At 49.7% G+C, this 23,362-nt stretch overlaps 1 protein-coding gene and 1 long non-coding RNA gene across 6 annotated transcripts in view; one reads left to right on the top strand and one right to left on the bottom strand.

Moving 5' to 3' along the window:
* LOC118611469 overlaps positions 1-15,800 on the top strand; it is a 24,048-nt gene extending 8,248 nt beyond the window's left edge. Inside the window, exon 3 of the long non-coding RNA XR_004954477.1 lies at positions 13,318-15,800. This is a non-coding gene — a long non-coding RNA (uncharacterized LOC118611469). The remainder of the gene's footprint in view (positions 1-13,317) is intronic.
* Positions 2,193-23,362, bottom strand: ZNF274 (zinc finger protein 274). 5 transcript variants are annotated; one of them, XM_016125567.2, is made up of 8 exons: positions 23,190-23,362; positions 22,710-22,785; positions 21,858-21,984; positions 20,809-20,904; positions 8,070-8,552; positions 5,094-5,188; positions 3,901-4,027; positions 2,193-3,494 (listed from the first exon to the last, which is right to left on the bottom strand). In XM_016125567.2, the coding sequence occupies exons 2-8, from the start codon at positions 22,740-22,742 to the stop codon at positions 2,566-2,568; spliced, it is 1,890 nt and encodes a 629-aa protein (XP_015981053.2). In that variant the 5' UTR covers positions 22,743-22,785; positions 23,190-23,362; the 3' UTR covers positions 2,193-2,565. The 5 variants fall into 5 exon arrangements, with proteins under 5 accessions (XP_015981053.2, XP_015981055.2, XP_015981051.2 ...); XM_016125569.2 differs by lacking the exon at positions 23,190-23,362 and adding an exon at positions 22,890-23,165; XM_016125565.2 differs by lacking the exon at positions 23,190-23,362 and having other exon boundaries at positions 22,710-22,865.

Genomic DNA, 23,362 nt, shown 5'->3' with positions numbered 1-23,362 from the left:
AGTTCAGTCCCACTTCCTGGGAGTGCAGGCCCACCTGTCCATCCAGCCATAGGTAAGTGGCCTCAACTTTCTCTGCTGAAGGGCTCCCTGCTGTGGGGAAAGGGACCCCAAGACTTACGTTGTGCTGGAGGTCCTAGGTGGCCACTGCCCCACCCAGCTACACTCACCCACCTTCCTGGTGTGGCATAGGCCAGGGGTGTTTGCTGAAGGAGAGTTTTGTTTAATTCAGTCATTGGAGTTGGGGGGAGCGTTAGAAGGGCTAGAGTTGGGGCCCGAGCAGGAACTGTTGGAACTCTTCAGGGCATGCCTGGCAGGGGAACAGCAAAGGAGCTATTTAGCGACTGTGAGCAAAGCTTTGGCAGACTGAGCATCTGTTCCCATCATCGTGATTTTTCTATGTCCAGTACCCTAAGTTTTATTTGGTTAATGATCTTTAAATCCACTCATTTGCTAAAACTTGAAACTACGTTTAAAGGGGTCTTTTGCTTATTCACTTGTCAAAATAAGTGTGTTAAGTGTGGTTGAAACAAAACAATACTGCTTGGATTTTAGCCAGATGTTGTGGCCTCTGAAAGCCTGTTCTTTTTTGCTAAAAAGTTTCTTAGCAAAGTGTGAGAGGCTTAAAAACGAGCTAGCACCAAACCAGGATTGTCTCCTTGATATCATGGGAATCTGATGGAAAACCGAAACAGGAAGCTCTTTCTTGCTTTGAGGGTTGGTGGTATTTGGAGAAGTACAGATGATTTAGTTGCTCATCTACACTGTTCCTGGGGTGATTCTAGAGTTAAACCAGGGGATGGTCCTGTCATTGACCCTGGGTGGTGGGGACATCATGGAATACTGGGGCTTGGGGATGGTTGTCCTGGGAGGGGAGATGATTGGGGTGGGAGATCAGTTTGGTAACGGACTCACGCAGCAAACACTTCTTGTGGGAAGAGTAGGAAAGAGCCCAGCCTAGTCCCTGCCTGCACAGGACTCATGTTCCTGCCAGGGCAACAGCGAACTGCAGTTTATCAGGAATGTCAGGGCAATGAGAGCTGTGAGGAGCTAAGTCAGGGTGAGAAATTAGGGCATGAACACAACATCCTGGAGCAAGTGTTCCAGCAAACAAGATAGAGCCACATCACTCTTTATGACCTCATGTCATGGAAGTCACATGGCATGATGCTATTGGTCAAAACAGTCACAAGCCATCCAGGTTCTAGGGAGGACTGGCCAAGAATTTGTGGTCATGTTTGATACTGCCACAAATAGGAAAGCAGTCAGCTCACTTCTTCCAGTAACCACCTGGCAGCAAATCAGTGTGTGACATTATGGGACAAAGTGACCTTGTTTGAGGACATGGCTGCGAACTTTGGTAGCCAGTACTGGGCACCACGGTGAGGCCACTCCCCAAGAAAATGGATATCTCTACATCGTCAGGACTCAAGAGGAGCTACTGATGTCCTCCATGAAGAGCTGCTCCCTGTCCCTGAGGAAGGCCTGTGACTCGTGCAGTGGCAGGGCAGTGGTCACCACAGATGTTCTCAGAGCTCAAAGGAGTCACAACTGCCATTCTCAGGTTGTGGAAATGATGACGTGACACAGCAGCCACGAGCCCTGTGCCTGAAGAGGCCATGCAGAGCAGCACTTAGCCAACATGTGCTGAATGTCAGTACTTCTGATCCATAGGAAATGTTAGGCAGAACTCTAGAGGAAAGGAGTCGGGGAGTGAGGGCTGGAATGGGTTGCAGGCTACACGCTGTGTGACCAGGACAAAGAATTCATCTGTCATCCCATGTGAAACATGAGCATCAAATACGGGCTCTAGTACTGCTAGTGTCTTGTTGCTGAACTTGGTGATGGGCATCCAGCCATGGCCAGGCCCTCCCTTAACGGAGTCCCTGAGTGGAAGCGGAAATATGAAGCGAATGAACATGCCCTAGCTCCCAGGCTTGAGGGGTTTCCAGCCCTTTAGGCCTCCAGTGGTGCCCCAAGGTTCCTGCTCCTGGCACCCAGCTGTATCCTGATGACACCATAATAGAATGACGCACTCATCCTCACTCACTTGGAATCTTGGGCTGGAGGTGCTGTGGCCTTGCAAGAATCTCCTAGAACTGGTCTGACTATCTCCACCCCTTTGATGTTGCTGATTTTAGATAACAAAACATTTAAGAAAACATACCTGTTAGGTAGGAAAATATACACTCAGGTTCTATCACAGAAATATATAGTTTATTTATCCATCTTCTCTTCTAGTTCTTGTCCACATACATAAATACTACAAATATCAGTGCACACATTTTTTGGCACCTGGCTTTTTAAGCTTAATTATAAACATTTTCCTTGGTTTCATTAATCCCACTTTTAACGACCAAATGAACAAATTGTAATAGGAAGTCAACTGGGTGAAAAAGTAAATGTTCTTCCGACGTTACATTCATTAGCAACAACCCACATCAGTTTTCTTCCATGTGCAGGAAAGTGTCCCTGGTGGTCCTTTGGTCTTGAGGACATCGTCACCCGGAGCTCCGCGTTCAGTTCCGATTCAGCTGTGACGCAGGATTGGGCTGAGGCAGGGTCTCTTCAGCGGGCCCGCAGGCTGTGGGGCGGGGGTCTTTTGCGGCGCTTCGCTGCGCTGTGCGTCTTCTGGTGCCCGATCAGGTGTGAGCTCTGGGTGAAGGCCTTGCCACACTTGCTGCACGTGTAGGGCCGCTCCCCAGTGTGGGTCCTCTGATGGCGCACGAGGTGTGAGCTCTGGCGGAAGGCCTTCCTGCACACCTGGCACTGGTAGGGCTTGGCGCCGGTGTGCGTCCTCAGGTGCTGGGAGATGGCCGAGCGGTCGTTGAAAGTCCTGCCGCACTCGCGACACTGGAAGGGCCTCTCGCCTGTGTGGATCCTCTGGTGCTGTGTGAGCGAGGAGCTCTGGATGAACGCCTTGCCGCAGTCGCGGCACACGTAGGGCTTCTCCCCTGTGTGGATCTTCTTGTGCACGGAGAAGTACCGGGGGTTGCGGAACGTCTTGCCGCACGCGCTGCAGCGGCACACCTGGCTGCCCTTATGGATGCGCGTGAACGTGACCTGCTGGCTGCCACCGCTGGGACCTCGCCCACAGCCACGGCTACCTGCCGACTGGTCCCTGCGGTGGCTCTGCCGAGTCACCTGCACATGTGTGTCGCACGGCCCCTTTCTAAGCCCTGAGCCACGCCTGCACGGGCGCTTCCTGGGGAGCATTTTCTGCTGGGAAATGCGGCTTGCGTGGGGACTTGTATCCGCTGGGGGTGGGAGGCTCCCGCTGCGTTGCTTCCCAGGGAGGCTTTTCTGGGGCATTGGCCCTCCTGGCTTCGGGCCCCTGCCCTGCACTCCTGCGCCCGCCTCTGGCACGGCATCCCCGGAGGTGGAGGGCCCGGCCTGGACCCCCGAGGGCTCTTCCACTTTGGGGTCCCCAGTAGGCCCTTCCTCAGGAGTGGCAGATGGCGAGGTTACCGGTTTGCTTTCTACAGTCGTCTCCCACCCTGAAAAACCAAACGGGTGCATTCCGTGGGGAGGAGCGCTGAAGTGTGCATGACGTATCTACGTATGCGAAAGCGGGGGGTCTGCGGTTTCCCAAGGACAAGCAGGCAGCCTGGGGGTCACTGAACAGCCAGAGGGCAGTACGGAGGGATGACTGATGCACGCTCTCCCCTCACAGGCCCCTGAGGACAGCAAAGTAGTCCTTCCATGGACCTGAGGCTGCCTCTGTCTGGACAGCCACCACCCTCCAGGTCCACAGTGCCACTGAAAGGCCCTGGGCAGTAAAGGGGCTCTGAGGGCACGCTCAGTCATTGAACTGGGTCCAGAGAATGCACAAGCCCTGGCTCGGGGCCCCTGTGGCACCCCTGTTCCAAAAGCATGGGGCAGCCTGCATGGGCGGGGCCTTACCCACAGACACCAGGTGGCCGAAGGTCTCCAGCATCACGTCGTGGTACTCCGTCCGTTGTGTTGTATCCAGCAGCCCCCATTCTTCCCTGCTGAAGTCCACGGCCACATCCAGAAAGGTCACTGTTTCCTGCAATGTTACACGTATGTTCGCTCAGCAGAAGGCTCAGGGAGTCATCAAAGGAAACAAAAGAAAGCCATTCTGGGAAATTATGACGGAGCCCGCTAGGCATTTCCCCGGTTTGGGGGTTTGCTGGAGACACTGACTTGGGCCCTCAGTGGTCCAATGAGTCCCCTTTTTCACAGCACAAGAGTCTGAGGCTCAGGCTGGAGGCAGAGTCCCTACTTCACTAAGAGCTCCAAGTGCCACAAGCAAACCTTCTACCCAACCCACACCTGCATCCAGCTCTCGTTTCCTCACAATTCCCCATAGGAGACACACCTGCTGGGTACACCCCATCCCAGATGGTGGGACAGGAGCCACCTGGGGGTAGGGTAGTCACCCAAACGGCCATGATCAGTCCTTTTGGAGGAGCTAACCAAGACCCCAGGAGGAAGAGGGTCTCCCCATGGCCCTCTGCCTGGGTATGGAAGGATTTTCCCAAGTGGGGCAGAGCCATGAGACATGCTGTGGAGTCTGCCCATCTCCCAGGAACCCAATACAGCTCTGCCTGACGCCCACATCACACCGCTCACCACACAAGAGTCACTAAGTTCACTCTTGTGCTCCAGCCAATTGTAAGCCTACCTGCAGCAGCAGCAGCCCTGACCAATGCCACATACGATCTGTGGCCTGGTCACACTCCGTGAGCCTCGACAGTCCTGTTTTGTGTATGGCCAGCTCTGGGTGGTATTAAAAGAAATCCCAGGCTCTTACCATAAATGGCGAAGTGTTCACTTCTGCAGGACGAGGGCTCTCCGGCTCTAACTGGGATGCAGACAGGTCTGCACGCCCCTGGCTGAGGCTGCCCCACTTCCAAGGGTCCGTAAACACCCTCCTACCTCAAGGCTTCCTGAGCCCTGGTCATGGTGCCCTTTCTTGGCTTCCAGTGAAGCCATGGTGGCTAGAGGGCAGGCAGGCCTGACATTTATGATCAGAAATTCTGAAAGGCCTGGCCCTGGAACACTCAGGGGGTAGGCTCACCTCCCAGGGGATGCCGTGACCACAAAAGGCAAGGGTGACACGCCCCACTCACCTCAGGCAGCACCTTCACTGGCCTGGAGGTCTCCTCCTTTTCCTCCTGCTGCGCTGGGATCTCTGGAGAGCAGGTGGGCTTCTGGGTGGCTGACGCTGGGAGATGTCAGTATAAGGCATCAGGAAGATGTGATGGCACAAGGACCGCCCAGGTCTCTCTGGGACCCATGGGGCCTGTGCAGCGGTGAGGGTGTCCGTGCCCGCTCTCCTCACCAGATCAGCTCCTCATAGCTGGTGCCCAAATACCCAGCTGCTGACAGCCCTGGTCCCACACTCCCCTACGGCTGTTCTAGACCAGACCCAGGCCTTCCTGAGGCATCTGCCAAACCTCCACATTCGCCTCAGCAGCTGGCCTTACACGTTAGAGCATAGACTCCATTTCTGGCCTCCAGGTCTTTTACCCCCACCCTTCACCACTGAGGGTGGGCCCAGCCTCGCAGCCCCTCTCAACATGCTCTTTCATGTTCAACTTTCCTCACACATCCCCAAATGGTTCTTGGGTTTCTATAGTGATGGCTCCATCCTCATCATCAAGGGGCACACACATGTGACCCAGGCTGGCCCACCAGGCCGTCACTTCCTCTTGGCCACCAAGACTGGATCAGGGATGAACATGGAGCCAGTCAGAGTCAAAGAGGCTTTTGTAGGAATATTTACGAGAGATTCTCTGAACAAGCCCGATCCCTCCTGAGCTTGGAAGCTAAGCAGGGTCGGGCCTATTTAGTACTTGGATGGGAGACCACCTAGGAAGACCAGGTGCTGTAGGCGTAAAAAAAAATTTTTTTTTTAAAAAGGGGGAGGGGCTGGATTGTAAGATGACAAGGTCCTTGCAATCTGTGAAGTCAACCAAGGGTTGCCTCGCCTAGGAAAAAAAAAAATTCCATGCCAGGAGGTCCCACATGGAGATAGCCTGCCTATGAGTGAAACCAACAGAGGCCAGCAGCAGTAGGACACAGACAGGACCAGTCCTGTGGACACTACTGGAGCCCTTGGGTCTAGCCATGCCTGAAGCCAGACTACCCAGGGACTTTTTCAATACATTCTCCTTCCTTGAGCCATCCTGTGCAAGGCTTTGTGGCAGTTACACCCAAGAGTCCCAGATGACATACTGCCCACAAATGCAGGATTCTCAGGTCCTCTGGAAGGTGTCTTCCGGTCATCCTGTGTGATAGTAATGGACTTAATTCACCCCTGAGATGTTAAACACGGGACAGACTTACTGACTTTCATCTCACAAGCTCCACAACGGACTCTGACACTTGTATTAGTTCCCTACAGCTACCATAACAGGTTACCACATCCATGGCTCAAAGTAACACAAATTTCCTTTTTGACAATGATGGAGATCATAAGTCTGACAGAGCCCCATAGGCCTAAAAGCAAGGTGCTGGCAGGACTACGCTGCTTTTGGAGGCTCTGGGAGAGAAGAGACTCCTTGCCTTTTCTTGTTTCTAAAGGCCACCTGAAATCCTTGGCTCATGGCCCTTTCCTCCCATTACCCCTGTTCCCGTCATCATATCACCTCTGACTGACCCTCCTGCCTACCTGCCTAAGGACCCCAGGTAAATCTCCCATCTCAAGATCCTTACCTTAATCATACCCACAAAGTTCCCTTTGCCAAGTGACGTAACATATTCAGTTTCAAGGGACTGAGATGTCAACTCCTTTAGGGGCCATTAGCCTGCTGACAACAGCACCCAGACTCAGTGTGTGAGACAAAGATGGCTCGTGCTACTGTCTGGCCCGCTCCCTCTGCAGCTGCTTCTCCAGGAAGCCCTGGTCTCAGAACCCACCCGCCACTGTCAGATTCTTACTCCTCAACCCCCAAAGTCAATCTGTACATCATTCCTTTGCTCAAGAAACATCTTCCAGAAACCCACCAGACGCTGGGTGGAGAGTGGAGCTGAGCCAAGAAGAGTCTATGCTCCTCGGTGCTTAGCTTGACAGACATCATGTCTCATAGAGTCTGATTCCCAAATGCATCCCTTACTGTGCTTCTTCCCAGCCCCCACCGCAGCCATCCCTCTTGGTGGGTGTGGCTACATCTCTGTGGCCCTTCTGCTTTTAGTCTTGTCCCTGTCCTTGGCTCACCATCAACAGCATGTTGCAACCCAATGAATCTTTAAAGGTGAGCCAGATCCTTCCACCTGTTCCTAGAACTCATGGTCAGCTCCCACTCCTTTAGACTGACACTCTCCAAGGGCCCTGCCCGCCCTGCTCTCTGCTCCACTCTGCTGTAGACCTACCTAGTCTCTCTGGTTCTTGATTATACCCTGACTGCTCACATCTTGGGCCTTCACAGGTGACGCTTCCGCCCCCTGCCTGGCACATCCTTCCTGCTCCTTCTTGAACCCCACTTCATACCAAGTGTCAGTTACAGCAACGTGGCCTTCCCGGGTCCCACTGCCAGCGTGCCTGAGTTCCTCTCAACCCCACCACTGTCTCACACATGTTCATCTGTCAGATTCCCGTCCTGAAGCCTTGCTAATAAGCTCAGGAATCCATGAGTCCTGTGTGTCTTGGTCACCAGTTTATCCACAGTTGCCGCCGAATGCATGACATTAGAAGGCACCCCAGGAATACGCTTGTGTGACGGAAGGCAGGGTTGCTACTGGCTCACAGTGGCATGGATCCCAAAGGGATGGAAATGAAGCACTTTATCAGTCAGCTTCCATCAGAAGCCTGTGGATGGAGCGCTCCTTACAGAATGCAGTGCTGGGCCCCACCGAAGGGTTTCAGGAGCTCTGAGGTGGGGCCTGGGCCCTTCCATTTCCACAGGTGGGTCCAGGAACGAAGGTGTTCTCAGAGCCCCTGCCCGAGGGCCAACGGCAGGCAGCTGGAAGCATCTCAAGCTCTTATTCAGGAACGTGTCGGGGAGGCAGATGCATTTGGAAGCGCTGGAGTGGCCATGACCCCTTCCCCATCCTCCAAGATGCCCTGCAGGGGTCACCCTGCCCCACCCTTCCACTGCACTCACCTTCTTCTTCAGACATCCAGGTCACGTCCTCCACCAGCGCCACAGCCTCCTGGCAGTCCTCCGGGTGCTGGGACTGCACCCACGTCCGGAGCCTCGCGGGCAGTGCGCCCAGGAACTGCTCCAGCACCAGCAGCTCTAACACCTGCTCTTTGGAGCGCGCCTCGGGCCGCAGCCACTGGCGGCACAGCTCACGCAGCTGGGCCAGCGCCTCGCGGGGCCCTGCCGCATCCTCCAAGCGGAACCCCCGGAACCTCTGGCGAGCGGCCTCGGGGTCGGCTGGATACCTGCCCAATGGCTGGCTTGGCTCCCTAAGGACCTCTGGGCTTAGGCCCTCATCTTCAGCATAGAGGGCCTGGATCTGGGCATTCCGGGAACGAGCCACCTCCTGGTTCAGTGTGAGGACTTCGACAACCGTGATATTCGTCAGGGGATCCCCAGCAGAAAGAGCGTCCAATTCAGGGTCCAAATGAGCCTCAGGACAGCCTGTGAGTCAAATGCAGAGCAAGACAGATGACCAATCAGCGCATGAAAAGGTGCTCAATGTCATCAGGCACCTGGGAAGTGTGAATCAAAACCATGTGAGATGCCACTGCACATAACGGGGCATCAGCGATGAGAACCAGGCTGTTATCAAAGAGAGGGGGAAAGAAGGGCTGGTGAGGACATGGAGAAGCGGGAACCCTCATCCATTGCTGGCAGGAACGCAGAATGTGGCATCGCTCTGCAGAAAAGAATGGCAGCACCTCGAAAATTAAACATAAGCCATGAGTTCCACACCTAAGAATGTATCCAAGAGAACTGAAAACATATACCAACACGAAATCTAGGTACAAGGATGTTCACAGTAGCATTATTTATAATAGCTACAGAGGGAAAACAAACGTCCATCAAATGATGGACGGATAAAGAAAATTGGCCTATCCATATGATGGGGACATTGAATCAGTCACCAATGCAGGGGATTTAATCAATTGCATCTGTGTAATAATGCCTCTATAAAACCCCTGGAGGGCAAGGTTAGGAGAGCTTCTAGTTGGTGAACAGGTGGGTGGAGATTCAGGAAGAATGGAGTGTCTAGAGAGGGGAAAGTATGCTCCCCTTCCCACATACTTTAGCCCTTGTACCTTGTCATCTGGCGGTTCCTGAATTAAATACTTTTACAGTAAACCAGTGATCTAGCAAATAACACTTTTTTTCTTGAGTTGCGAGAGTCATTCTAACAAATTAATTGAACCCAAGATGAGGGTTGTTGGAACCTCCAATCTATAGCCAGTTGGCCAGAAGCACAGAGAGCCTGGGCTGGCATCTGAGGAGTGTGTGTGTGTGTGTGTGTTTGAAGCTTAAGCCTGGGTAGGTGGTGTCGACTGAGATGAGACCCTGCTGGTGTCTGAGAATTGTTTGTTGATGTGGGGAAATGCTCTAGAAACCCATTTTAAAGTAAATAACCACAGATTATGGTTTACTCCCAATTAGATTTATGCTTTGTAAAAACAAATAGCATGGCTGAGATCAAGAGGAAATCTGCACTTCCACCCTTGCTGAGTATAAATAGTTAGCACGACTCTACCTGAAGAGGAGCTTACAGAATGAACGCAAAATCTTTGCAAGGAACTTCAGACTTTCACCAGGTTAATCTACTCATGGTCAGGGAGCTATATGAAGATGAAGACATGTAGAGATACCAGGAGAATGAATACTCAGGGCAGGGAATGTAATTATTAGGAGAAAGAATGGCTACCCTAAAAAAAAAAAAAAGAAAAGAAAAATTCAAGGGCAGCGGCTGCCTGACCAAAAAGCGCCTGTATGTACGTGTTTCTCGGTGTCTGTCTTTGAGGAGCCCACGAGGTTTGTCATCGCTGTCAATACGCGATTTTCAAAAGGCGCTGTAAGGCCCTCGGCCAAACCGGACAAGGCTTCCAGGGCCCCCGGAGCCCGTCCCTTTGAACGCAGAAGAGCGCTTGATGGCCGGCGACGGCGCACTACAACTCCCAGGAGCCTCCGCGACGCGGAGTTCCGGCGCCGCCATGTTGCGGGTTCGGCTGTGGTCCGGCCGCCCTCGCCCCCGAGACGGCACCGGGAACAGGATCGGCGCAGATGGAGCTTCCGCGCGCACCTCGCGAGTGTGCAAGTTTCTCTTTGGGCCACACGGGGTGGGCGAGCGCGGTCGCTTCCCCCCCTAAAGCAGCGAACACCGGATCCCTAATCCATTTTCGCCACTTCACCCCCACCATTCTCTCCTGTTTCGTCCTCATAAACCTGGCTCGTTCATGGTTTCGGTTGCTCGTTCGCACAGACTTAGCTGCTGGCACGCAGCCGGGAAGTGAGTCAGGTCAGGGTCGGGGCTCGCCCAAGACTGGGTGGGGCCGCCCCAGGGTGGCCTTGGACACAGCCGGTTGCAAAACCGGTCCTAAGCCAGGCTTGTAATTACCGGCCATTGCCCGTTGCTGCTTTCCAGCGTTCAAAGTGAATTTTTTTTCTTGGGAAGAATAACTGCAGGCATTTGATCGCTCATTTCTAACCTCTTTCCCCAAATAAGCTTTTGAATTAGTTTCATGTTCCGCTACCTTCGACATTTAATCCCCTTCCTGTTCTTTAGAACTTCCGGGGTTTGTTTTTACACGTCCATAGTCTTCATTTTTTTCAATTACAGCTATGAAGGCTTGAAATTTACCTCTCTGAGGCCATTCGGGAAGCCAAGGAGAGGAATTTAGTACTAGAGTCCCAGCCCCCTGACAAATGCCCCGGATGTATGGGCCATGTAGGGACTCCTTAAGCGATTCTGTGCTGGGTCACAGTCACCATTTTGAATAATAATCATGACACTTAAAAACGATCTTAGTTTTCCGTATTGCTTCACAGCTTTCTAATTCTAAAACTTTCGTTTTGTATTCCTTGGTTAATCATCAAGAGGGATTTTCATTTAGTGCTTTCTGCCTTACGAAAGTAAATGTTGGGTTCTTTTCTATTTCACTTCCTCCACCCCACTCCGTTTCTAATTTACTTGATTCTTGATCAAGTATTTCTTTCCTCTTCTTATCCTTGGGGGCACCAAGCTGCATTTCTCAAAATCTTAATTGAATGCTCACTCAAAAGTGTTAAATAGCTCTGTTTCCCCGTTTGCGTGCCAAAAACTCTGCCAATCCTTATTATGGTACTGAGAGCTCTCCCTGCTGTAGCAACCCTTCAGGCCAGCATAGGCAAAGGTAAAGCACCTACTGGGTGCTATGCAGTAAATCAGATGGGCCACAAACCGAGAAGGTGGTGGTTAAGTATCATTCAAGGCCCCTCAGACCTCTAAATCTGGGGTTTCCAGCCACATGGACAGGTACTTGCCTTGGGATGTTTGGAACCAGGCTGCACAGCAGGGTGGTGAGTGGCGACCAGCAAGCAAAGCTTCATCAGTATTTGCAGCCACTCCCCAGTGCCAGCATCACTGCCTCAGCTCCACCTCAGATCAGGCATTAGATTCTCATAGAAGCAGCTGGTCTCTGATTCCAAAAATGCTGGGGACTGCTGCTCTAACTCTCTCATCCCCTTGGACCTTTCCAAGCCCTCTAAAATAATCCTTACCAGAAAAGATGGATGTCCTTAAGTTTAGCCACAAGCAGGGGTGGAACTGGATCCTCATCTCACTGGGGCATCACTATGACTAATCCACCTAACCTGCCTGAGGCTGCAATAAAATCATCCCTATTAGCTGCGGCTTCAAGTAGAGATGCTCTTCGACTTACACCTCATAAACCCACAAGTTGAAAACATTTTAAGTCAAAAATGCTCTAATAAAATAAAACAATGATAAAAAAATTTTAAAAAATGCTTTAATACACCTAATCTACTGAACATTGTAGCTGACTGTGGCCTACCTTAAGTGTGCTCAGAACACGAGCCCACAGCTGGGCAGTTTCATTTCAAGAGTTACTGCCTTCCAATCCTTACCAGAAGCAGGAGACATATAGGCATTTTATATGCGTGGTAAAACGCAAAAGTACAAAAGGAATATCCAAAAAACGCTGGCACCCTGTGGAGTACTGGTTTTTTACCCTCGTGATCACATGCCTGGGAGCTGTGGCTCCTTCCTTGCCACTAGCCCAGAAATAATCAAGGGTCAGACTACGGTTTCTATTGATATCACTCTAGCACCACTGTAAAGTCAAAAAATCCTAAATTGACCCGTCATAAGCTGGGGGCCATCTGTACTGGCTTTCAACGCACCAGCTGAATGACCCCGGGGCAGTTTGCGCCATGCACTCCACTCACCTGCAACTCCCTATTTCTCTCCAAACTCAAGGTTTTGGAGGTTTCCTCACCCTAATTGATCAGTCAGGCGCAGTGTGTAGCAAAGGCTGATGGGAGATGCTGTCTTCTCTCATATTCCTTTTCTCTGCTGCGTCCCCTCCAGGGTAAGCTGTCTCTCTCGTAGTGCTGTTTCCTAGTGAATGCCGACCAACCGGTACACCGGGCTCCCACTCCGCGGGTACAACAGTAAACACAACCATCTCTCACTGGCTGGCAGGGGCATCCAGCAGGAGTGGTGCCACCTCCGCTCACCCCGTCCCTTTTCTTCCTTGTCCAAAGTGCTCCCAGATCCCCATCCTTTTTCCTTGTTCCATCACTCACTCCTCAGCTCTGCTGGGCACCCTTATGCACTGTCTCTAAGTGTGGCTCCCCCACTGCACTGCTGAGGCTGCCACCTGGGTCTTAGGCATCAGAATCCCCAAGGCCAGGCCCAGAGGAGGATCTGCTAATTGTGTGGATGGTCATCAAAGCCTTTGAATCGGTAACAGTGTTAGGATTTCATGAAGGCCCCCAGGGATTAGGTTTCAAACCACAGTCCCAGGAAGCAGTGGTGTCCAACCTTTAGACAAAGTCCCAGGACAGAAGCAGCTAGGAGCCCTGCCCAATGCCACGTGTGGGAACATAGCACGTGTGATCCAAACCCTGTTCATGTGCCCTTTACACCAAAGGGGACTTTCCATAGCCACCACCTTACTTTTCCTCAAATGTGCCCAAGTGTGTCTTGTCCAGAGGGCTTCATGACACCTTCACCTGATCCCCCATCCCAATCCACCTCTCAGTTCAGATGTCGCCTCCTCAAAGCTGTCTTCTTGCCCAGTTCTAAACTAGTTTTGCCCACCCACACCTCCCCACTACCCCTTGGCATATTCCATTGTGTTAATTCTCTTCACAGCACTGACTGCCATCTCAAAATATCCAGTTAATTTACTTGTCACCTCTCTACCTTCTCTAGAGCAGCAAGTGCCCAGTGGAACTGTCTTCACTCAAGGAAATGATCTATATCTGCACTGTCCAACACAGCAGTCATTAGTTGCAGAGGACCAACGGTCATTTGAAAGATACCCCGTTCAACCAGAAGACGGAACTGGTACGTTCCCTTTAGTTTGGGGGTCCCCAACCCCTGGGCCGCACAGGTGAGCGGCGGGCAAGGGAAACTTCATCTGTATCTCAGCTGCTCCCCAGCATCTGCATCACTGCTTCAGCTCTGCCTCAGATCATCAGGCATTAGATTCTCATAGGGGAACTGGTCCCTGGGGCCAAAAAGGTTGAGGACCACTGCTTTAGCTGGTTTCAATTTAATGAGTCACACATGCTAGTGGCTGCTCTGAAATGAACGTAGGCCCAGTGAAACAAGGTCCTTGACACTGCGTTCATGGCAGTGACCCACCTCTGTAACACTGCATGGTGTTCTGGCAGCTGCTCAAGCTGTGTTGTTTACTTAACACACCTTCTAAGTGACCTGGTGAAGGAGTTTGTCAAATTCCTGGAAATCTCACTGGTGTGACTGTGTCCTCTGTATAAATGATCGTGGGAGGGCTGTTCCCATCACCAAGTTCCCGTCTACTCGGGCACCTGAGCAGTGGCTGGGAGTGCCAGCCCTGGGCTAAGGGGACACCTGGTCCACATTCCCTTGCTTTCCCCCCAACTGGCCACACTAGGGGCTCGAATTCCTGTGCTCAGAGGTAAAACAGCCCCCGCAGCACTTCCCTGGAGGCTGCTGGCTGGGGTGACTGCAGGACTTATGTCAAGCATGGAACTTCATACACTTCTAGACTATCTAAGTCCTCAACAGTCAATACTGACACATATTCAAGCCATCTGTATACAACTGTAACTTTCTTCAAATAGAGCCTGCACATTCCTTAATTTATTCTTAGGAACAATTTCAAAAGAGTATTATTAATAAAATCTTTTCTCCATGTGTTAAATGTTTTCCTCCATGTGTTAAATACTATTTCAGATGATTAATCTATTTTTTTAAGGTGGTTAATTATGAGCTATGAATATTTCCTCCCTTTCAATATTTTCCTCATTTCATGTTTTGATGAGAACAGTGCTATGTATACATTACAGAAGGAACCTGTAAACACGCCAGCCTGTGTTCTGTTCTGTCACTGAACTGTTCACATTCCATGGAACTATCTTTTAACAGGAAGCTGGAAAATACTGCCCAGATCAGTTCTGAAATGCAAGCAACTACTCTGTTCTAAAAAATTTTGACAACTTCACACTTTTCCAGAAATCTTCCATCTTATTATTTGTTCATTCCTAGACTCAACAAATATTACTGAGCTCCGATGCTGTGTCAGTAACTAGTGACACAGAAGGAGGGAGAGAGCTGTTTCCATTTCATGAGCACAGTTGTGGGCAAGACTTCTAAAAATGGAACATCCTTCCCACCCAGTTTCTTTCTTGGGAGGCAATCATGGCTTATCAGTTTCTGTATTTTCTCAGTGACAAGCAAGTGACGTTCATATTTGTATTCGTGTGTATATTTTTAAGGAAGGAAACTGCTATATGTATTCTGTATCTTTATATATATAACACACATGTGCTAAAAGATATATTTTAAGAAATATGTATATCTTAAAGATTTTATACGCTACATAAAGCTGGCTCATTCTTTATAACAGTAGTGCAAAGTTCTATAATGAAAAAAATGTTTACTGAATATTTAGTCTTTTTTCCCCCCTCTCATATGTTTTTATGGTTTCGCATTTTGTCTATCCAAAAAATGGGCTCTTGGATTCTCCCCTCACCATGTTTCATTTTTTCCTGCTCTGATCTTATCATTTTCTTCATTCCTTAGGACTTCTGGAGGCCCTCCACCACCCCCAAAAATGTTTGAACCAGATGCTTATTCATTTGTCTTCTTTCCTATTCAACTAATAGTGAAGGCATCTCAGGTCATGATATTACACCGAGGACTACATCTGGACACCAGGGACAGTGGTCCCAGATAAATAGATCAAGATAACATGGGTCCTGGAGAGCAGGTATGTGGAAGGTGACAGAGAATATAAAGTGTTCTTGGATAAAGACTGCACGGTAAGTGACCGCAATCTGCTAGGCTGGATTCCTGCTAAAACATGTTTTGTAGTCACTCGAATCTAGACTCTTGGCCTAGTCCTCAGCATGTGAGCCTCTTAAAGTTTTTCGTGGCACATCCTACCTCAAGATTTCCCTTTACCATCTTTTCTCCATTCTCATTTCCAAGCCTGGCCTGGTCTTCACAGTCTCCTCTTTTAAGATGCCCTCTTCGCTTTTTCAATTTCTTCAATCATTTTTCAGTCAACAGCGTCCTCAGCTAGAGTTTCAGTCACTGACTTAGATACTAGAGCAAACTTGGGAAATGGAAATAAAGACGTTGCTGTCACCCACATCACTTGTTTTAGATGCGCGGGTAACAGAATAAATTGGAAAAGACACAGCCCATTTTACTGTTTGTATACTTATGTGGTCAGTTTTATGTAGAGTTCACCTTCTGTATGAATTATCTGGTGTAAACAGGGTCAGATGTTTCGTTTTTATTTAAACCATCTCTCTCCAGGGTAAAATTTGCTGTTTTTATTCTGTCAAAAGAAGGGAAAGCTAAGGCTAATGATCTGCCTGCGAAGACCACACTGAGGGGCCGCTGTCATATGAGTCCTCTGATGCCGGGCACCACGAGGACTCCTACTGGAGGGCTTCCCGCAGCGGGTTCCGGGCCCCTCGGGGCCTTCCCAACACTGATTACACTCTCAGGCGCAGTCCAGTGTGCCTCATGATGCTGAATGACAGAGCGCAGCATGAACCTTTTCCACAGCGGTCACATTCCCGTGGTTTCAGAGTTCTCAGATATAATTAATTGTGTACAAATTTTTCAATTTCAAAACTAGTGGAATTTTTTTGATCCAGTATGAATTCTCTCCAAGTCAAGCCAGAAGCCCTTCCTGCTATGATAATATTCCTGCAATTTTACCCCAGTTTTAAGTTCTCATGTCAAAGAGTTCACGAAGACGGCTTCATCTATTGAAGATCTTTGTCAATCTACTGTGTGAGCCTTCTCTTAATTAAAGAAGGCCAAGCTGAACTAAAAATAGGATTTCTCATACTAAAAAATTCACTCTTGTTCTTGAATGAATAACCATCCTTTGTATAAATAAACTGATTTCCTATTCCCCACATTTGCTTTATAGCTGAGTCCTCTCAGGCTGTACAGAGGATGAAATCTCCCGCTTAATTTCTTGACAAGAAAGTTAAATGTCCTGCAGGCTTTCCTACAATCATGAATTTCAAAACAGTGTCATTACACCATTGCTATTCTAATGATTAAATCTAGATTGTCTCAAATTTTCTGAACCATACACGGAAGTACTTTCTTGAAAGAACTGAGTGATGGCAGAAGATGAGTGCCATCAAATATTTCTCCACATTTCTTATCTTCACATCCTCTTTCCAAACCAGCACCTTCTACGTCAACCAATGCCCATGCTGCCATTTTTGCCATCATGGGGAGCCAGAGGCATGCAAACTGAGTTGCATCGGAAAGGCCTAAATTTCCACTTAATCTCAGTTTTCTGCGTTAAGCAGAGGCACAGCCACGCCAGTGTTGGGGGAAAGAGGCCACTGCAGGAGATACTCTTCTCATCTAACCCTAGAGCACACGATTCCAAACACCCATGATTCCCATGTTTGTATGCGTGGCTGGGCCTCCTCCTGAGGTCGAGACACACATTCAACTGGCGTCACAAGCCTTTCCTTGGATGTTTCTAAGTCTGCTCTCATTCACGTTTCATTCACAAAACAGGCCAAGGCTCCTGACAGTTCCAAACCCTTGAATCTGGGTGAAAGTTATTAAGAGAGTTCTTTGAGTACAAAGGGAGTTCATGTAACTCTTTAAAATTACTTCAATGTAACAAGTAAAACAAAACCTCTACTTCCACCCTTCAGAATTCTGTGCCTTTACAAGACTCCCTCATGTACCTGTCTGCCACCAAAAATTCATCTTTATTGTGTTTTTAAAATAATATTGGTACATATAAAAGTAACATATATAGTAAATACATAACAGAGGACATCCGTGGAAGCTTTCGCCTGTAAGGAAGGGGCTGCCAGCTTCCTCTCTTGCCCCCTTTATCTCTGAGGGGAGAAGCCCCCGACCCCGCTGCCAATCTCAGGCCAAGTATCGCCACCTCATCTCCATGTTACCACGCCCCACCCCTGCTTCCGCCTCTGCCCTCCCACAGTTCTCCCCTCACATGCGCCCAGAGCGAGTGGTGAAAAAGCCGCACCACGCAACTGCTCGATGAAGGACAGAGGCCCTATGTGCTCTGCCGAACTTCAGGTGCTTGTCAGTACACCTCAGTTACCCCCTCCCCGCCCATTGGGTGGCTTTCTGTTCCCCTGCTTTCTCCATTCTCACTCACCCCAATCTGTCTGCATGCCCAGCACTCTTCCCCGTTTGCAGACTTCTTCAGGAATTGGCTTAACTCTCACTCTGCAGTGGCCCCCGGCCGCCCCCTCCAGAGTAGCCCTTCACCTCTCCCGCTTCGCGCCACGGACTGACCACTACTCACCTGGGTTTATGCAAGCACAGCGGTGTAATTTTTTGTAGGCCCTCATCTTGTAGACTACAAAGTCTACGATGGCAGAGATTATGTCAGGTCTTTGTTTTACTACCAAAGTTTAGCATCCTACATGGGACGCAGAGGCCTTCCATGGGTGACTGTGACATGAAAGGGTGGAGGGAAAACATCCCATAAAGGACCCTGTGTGACAGGGCAGAGATGAGGCATGTACCTATCACCTCAGGCCTGTAAGAGTGTCTTGATAAGCATTCCTGCACACGATCTCTCGCTCTGGGGCACCACCCCTGAATCTCCTGTCACGTGTCAGGCCAGCTCTCCCGAGATGTGTAACCACTGGTGCCCAATGCTATGCATGGCAGCTAGATTCAGAAAACTACTAGATCATCTGGAAGTGGGTGGCTGGAAGATTTGCCCCCACAAGACATGGGACTTAAGCTCCAGGGAGGAGGAGACGAACACCTGCCACTGCCAGAGGCACAAAAACGTTCCGAAGGGACATTAGGTGGCTGGATCAAGGGAAGCAAGCAGGGGGAACCACTGTGAGCAGACTCAAAGCGCATGTGTTGCTGGGAACCTTCCAAGTGAAGTATAGTTATGACCTGTGCTAATGGTTTGAAGTGAGGTTTTCAATATAGAGAATGACTTTGAATATGAAAAAGAAAAATAGAAAGCACTGATGTCAAACCACCAAGCTTAAACATGGAGTCCAGAAAAAAGGGGCAAACAGTCTTGGGGATGGCAGTCTATGCTGTGGCAAACAGAAAGAAGGTCATCACTAAAGATGGGAGACCAAGCACAGCTTTCACAGCTGAATAAATATTGCCAGCAGAGGGCAGTTCCAACGTCACTTGCATTAACACGTAGAGAATAAAGGGGAGAGCATCCAAAGTTTTTGGATATACCAGCTATGATGAATACATTTACACAACTGCCCAAAAGAAAAAAAAAGTCAACATGACTTCCTCCTCCTTTACACCTGCTAGCAAAATGAATGGCCTGAGAACACTGATGAGAATTTTGCAGCACGACAGGTTCACCTGGGACAGAGTCGCAAAACTGCACGGGAGGATTAACCTGAGCAATAACAGCAACTATGATGAGAGCCCAGCAGGACATAGCACAGTAAGGCAAGCAGATCTCTTCTCTACCTGTGACAAACTTGACTGGAGAGACCAGTTCTGCACCAAGGAATGTCCTAATCCAATCCCATGTAATACCTCTTTCAACAGGACTTTCTCAGTGCACCCTGGCAAGATGATGATAAGTTCATCTGGCAAGCTAGCTGGTTTAGAACAGCTAAGAACATGTATTTTTTATTAATGAGAAGAACTACCATTTACCCGGGTTTGTTACAAAGCTGCAGTAAAGACAGCAATACAGGGTTTATTCAGAGACAGATCATGGCAGCCAAAGGGGCTGAGGAGGAGGCTCGCACATGGTGACTGTGGGAATTTAGTCCACGATAAAGATGTTTTCAATGTAGAAGAACCTAGTTAGAAAATGGGTGTTGAAAGAGCTTGTGCCCCACCCCATATACAGAAGAAAACACCAAATAAATGGAACAGCCAACCAAAATTAAAAATACTGGAATATAAAAAAATATTTGTACAACCTGCCTATGTATGATATGAAACCTAGAATACGAATAGATAGGAATTAAAACAAATAAACCTGAAGTCATAAAATCTGATGAAGACTAAATAAAGGTAAAAAATAAATACTGGTCTCAGGTAGTTGGAATGTTAACATCTGTAATCTATAGAGATCCCACGCACAAAGAAAGAGTGGAACAGTACATGAACTCACAAAAGAAAAAATACAAATGGCCTATTGTAAACTTCGAAAATACGTGTAACTCCATAAAGGAAAGGTAAACTAAACTGAACATATTATCTCTTCCCACGAAATCTGCAAACTTTAAGAAGACCATTGTAAAGCACTAGCATTGAAAGGGAAAAGCAGCTCTCATGCACTTGAGCAGCTACATGTATTTTATAGGATTTTATACAATTTGTTGCTATCAGATTTTTAGCTTGCATCTTGGCTGATTCTGAAGTACCATTTCAAGAAATCCTATCTACAAAAACCCAACTGAAGTGTGCAAAATAACATACGTAAAAAGTTTTCTGCAACGCCTTAAATGTCCATCGAGAAAAAAAAAATCAAACATATACTACACTGCATTTATTCAAATGAAAGATGCACACCTGCATGTATTGAGAATAACACCCCCAAAACATACATATACAGATGTTCCTCAACTTAGGATGAAGTTACGTCCTGATAAAGCCATCGTAAATTTAAGCACCCTACCAACCATCATAGCTGGGCCCAGACCACCTTGAATGTGCTCAGAACACTTGTATTAGCTCCCAGCTGGGCAGCCTCATCTAACACAGAGCCTACTTTGATATGATGTGAGTAGCTCAAGTAACTTGTTGAATACTGGAGTGAAAGTGAAAAACAGAATGGCTGTATAGGTGTCGCTTTCGCACCACTGTAGTTGAAAAATCATTAAGTTAGACTGTTGTTGAGGCGGCGATGTCTACGTTCACACACAAAAATGTAAATGTACATTGAAAAGTCTAGCTAGACACCAGTTACTGGTGATTACAACAAGGGAAGGCAGCAGACGACGAGTGAAGCAAAGTGACGGAGCCCCTAATGCCAACCTGCCACTGGCAACAGGTTCATGGTCAACCAGCAGTACACCCGACTGAGGCAAAACGCAGCACTTGAATCCATGTGTCCACAGCCAAGCGCCACAGCTCCCCCCCGGATGTTTCACCTGTCTACCTTCTGTTCTGAGACATCGTCCTTGACTCACCAATCAGCCCGTTCCCTGCCAGGACTCCCACGTGCCTGGTTCTCACCTGAAAAGGTGTCTTGAAGAATTCCTCTCTCCACCGACCACAGCTCCTCCTCCTCCTCTAACTGAGATACCACATCTGGCTTGGAAAGCTGATGTTCTGCCCAAGGGAAAAGAGACAGGGCTTGGGGGTCTGTGTTCAGAAAAAATGCTTTCCTGCTGTGGCGTGTGCTGTCTCCTGCCAGGGCGTGACTTCTGGTCTAGGGCAGTGATGATCATCCATCCATCCCCTTTGTCAGCTGCTTGCTCTCCTGGACTCCCTAGCTGGTAAAGGTGGCAGTGGGACCCAGTTCTGGCCAGCAAGACACAAAGGGATGTCTGTTAGCTGGACCCTTAGGGCTTTTTCTTTCTTTCTTTCTACAGGTGACAGAAGTGAGAAGGGCACTACTCAGAGCTGTTCCCTTTCTCCTCTCCTCCTTTCTTCTGATTTCTTCCCCTGCTTTTAACACAAACATGATGCTGGATGCCACAATGATGCAGTTACTAATCTACGAATGGAAAAGTTCACACTAACCAGAGAGAAGGAAGGAATCAGGGTCTGGGATGACAATCCTGAGCTGTTAGAAAGACACCATGTCCTCTGGAATTCTTGTGACAAACACAGTAAGCATCACACAGCATAGAGAATGTAGTCAGTAATCTAATAACCACTACAGTGCCAGCTGTATACTAAATTGAGGGATCACTTCGTAAATTATGTAATTGTCTGAGCATTATACTGTACACCTAAAGCTAATGTCAACTCTAATAGAAAAATTAAAATTAAAGAAAAAAGCCAGACACACAGAAAATAGTAAGCATCCACTACAGCAGCTGAAAACAGGCTCTCCCACACCCACCCCCGGTATTCAGGGCCTCTGAGGGATGGACTAGATGAAGATTCAGAAGTCACCCTTTCCAAAGGGTACAAATTCAGCCCTCTCCCTTAATCTCCGGGGCCTTGATACCTGCACTTTGATCCCTGCAGCCTGAGCAAAAGCAGACACACAATTCAGTGGCACCACATTCGTGCTGCAAAGCGCACACCTTTACTGACAAGGAGACCAGCCTTACCCACTGAGACCAGGTTTCTGTAGTTCTCCAGCATCACCTCCCTGTACAGGGACTTGTGTTCAAGGTCCAGCAGTCCCCACTCTTCCGGGGCAAAACCCAGGTTCACATCTTCAAAGGTCACTGGTTCCTAAAACCCACAGGTTCTGTTCAGCCAAGGCTTGTCATCACTCACACTGACAGGAGCGGGCAGGCTGACTGAGCCCATGAAAACAGTCTACAACACGGCCTGAGAACATTCTAGGTGTCTCATCATGTGATCCTGCATTTGTCTGAAACTGAGCAAACCCAAGCTTCACCCTATCAGGTCACACCAAGGAGGACACCACATGAGGCTGAACAGGGTTCTTCAGTTTCTGAAAGCCTCTCCGTTTCTTATCCTGGGGATTTCAACGCCGACGTCAGTGCTTATGCCTCCAACTGGGAAATTCCATGAGCTGAATCACCACACCCAAGCCCTCAGCACCGTGCTGCTTCTACTTCCTCCGTCTGTAAAGGATCCACCCTTCTCTTTTCTCCTAGTGACTGAACTCACATCACGTCTAGCTCTTGACGCCAGGGTAACTGTTCAAATCTAAATACGAGTCTGATCCCTGCTTAGACCTGTCCATGTCTCCTCCCCACCAATTTAAAAACAAATTAGAATCTGAAATCTACACTAACCACGCCCTTGGAAAGGTAAACAGCCTGAGGTTCCTCCAGCCAGCAAGGTCTCCTCCACTCAGCCAGTCCCTTCCCCGAGGTGCCCTGAGGCCTGGGGGCTATTTCACGGAGGGTGGCGTCCCCCCTTCGTGCGCCCACCCCCGTCCCCAGATCAGAGTGCGCACTCAGAAACTCAAAGAAGCCTCTACTCACACGAAACCAGGCCGTCGGAAGCCCGGAGGCCATACCTTCCTCCTCCTCAACGTGTCTCGTGGGAGTGGGCACAGTCCTGGGAAGACGGAATTGGGGAGGTAGAAGCTGCTCGAGGGTTATGCCGAGGCCCCCTCCTCTGCCCCGAAGCCGCCCCATCAACCAGGAAAAGTCCACCCCCACCTCGAAAACGCCCTGAAGGGGTCGTATCCTCCTACTCCCAGAGACCGAGAGGCCCATTTCCCCTCGATCGAGAGGAGACGCCCTCCACCTTCATCACCCAGACGGAGTCGACTCCCGCCCTCAACCCGCACACGCCCGAGAGTGGCGGCCCGCTCCACGCTCCGGCACGGAGGGTGCTGTCTTCCCTCTGGGACCCCAGTTCCCGCCCACACCGCCTCTTCCGACCCCGCGGTGGGAGGACAGGAGGCAAGGCCGAAGCCGCACCACCCCCAACAGACGCACGTTTCGCGCCGCACTCACCCGCGCGCGGCGCACAATGGCGCCCGTCGGCCCGCAGCGAAATGCGTCAGCGCAGCGGTCTGGACTACAACTCCCAGACAGCCCCGCGGCTCGCCGCGCCAGGGCGCTCCCTGGCGGCGGCCATTTGTCCAGCCAGCTCTGGGTGGAAGGCGAAGCCAGGGCAGCCAGGTAAA

This window comes from Rousettus aegyptiacus, unplaced genomic scaffold, assembly GCF_014176215.1.
Source record: "Rousettus aegyptiacus isolate mRouAeg1 unplaced genomic scaffold, mRouAeg1.p scaffold_m13_p_14, whole genome shotgun sequence".
Lineage (NCBI taxonomy): Eukaryota > Metazoa > Chordata > Mammalia > Chiroptera > Pteropodidae > Rousettus > Rousettus aegyptiacus.
The sequence above is the reverse complement of the archived record's forward strand: the minus strand, read 5'-3'. Positions and strand labels throughout refer to the sequence as shown.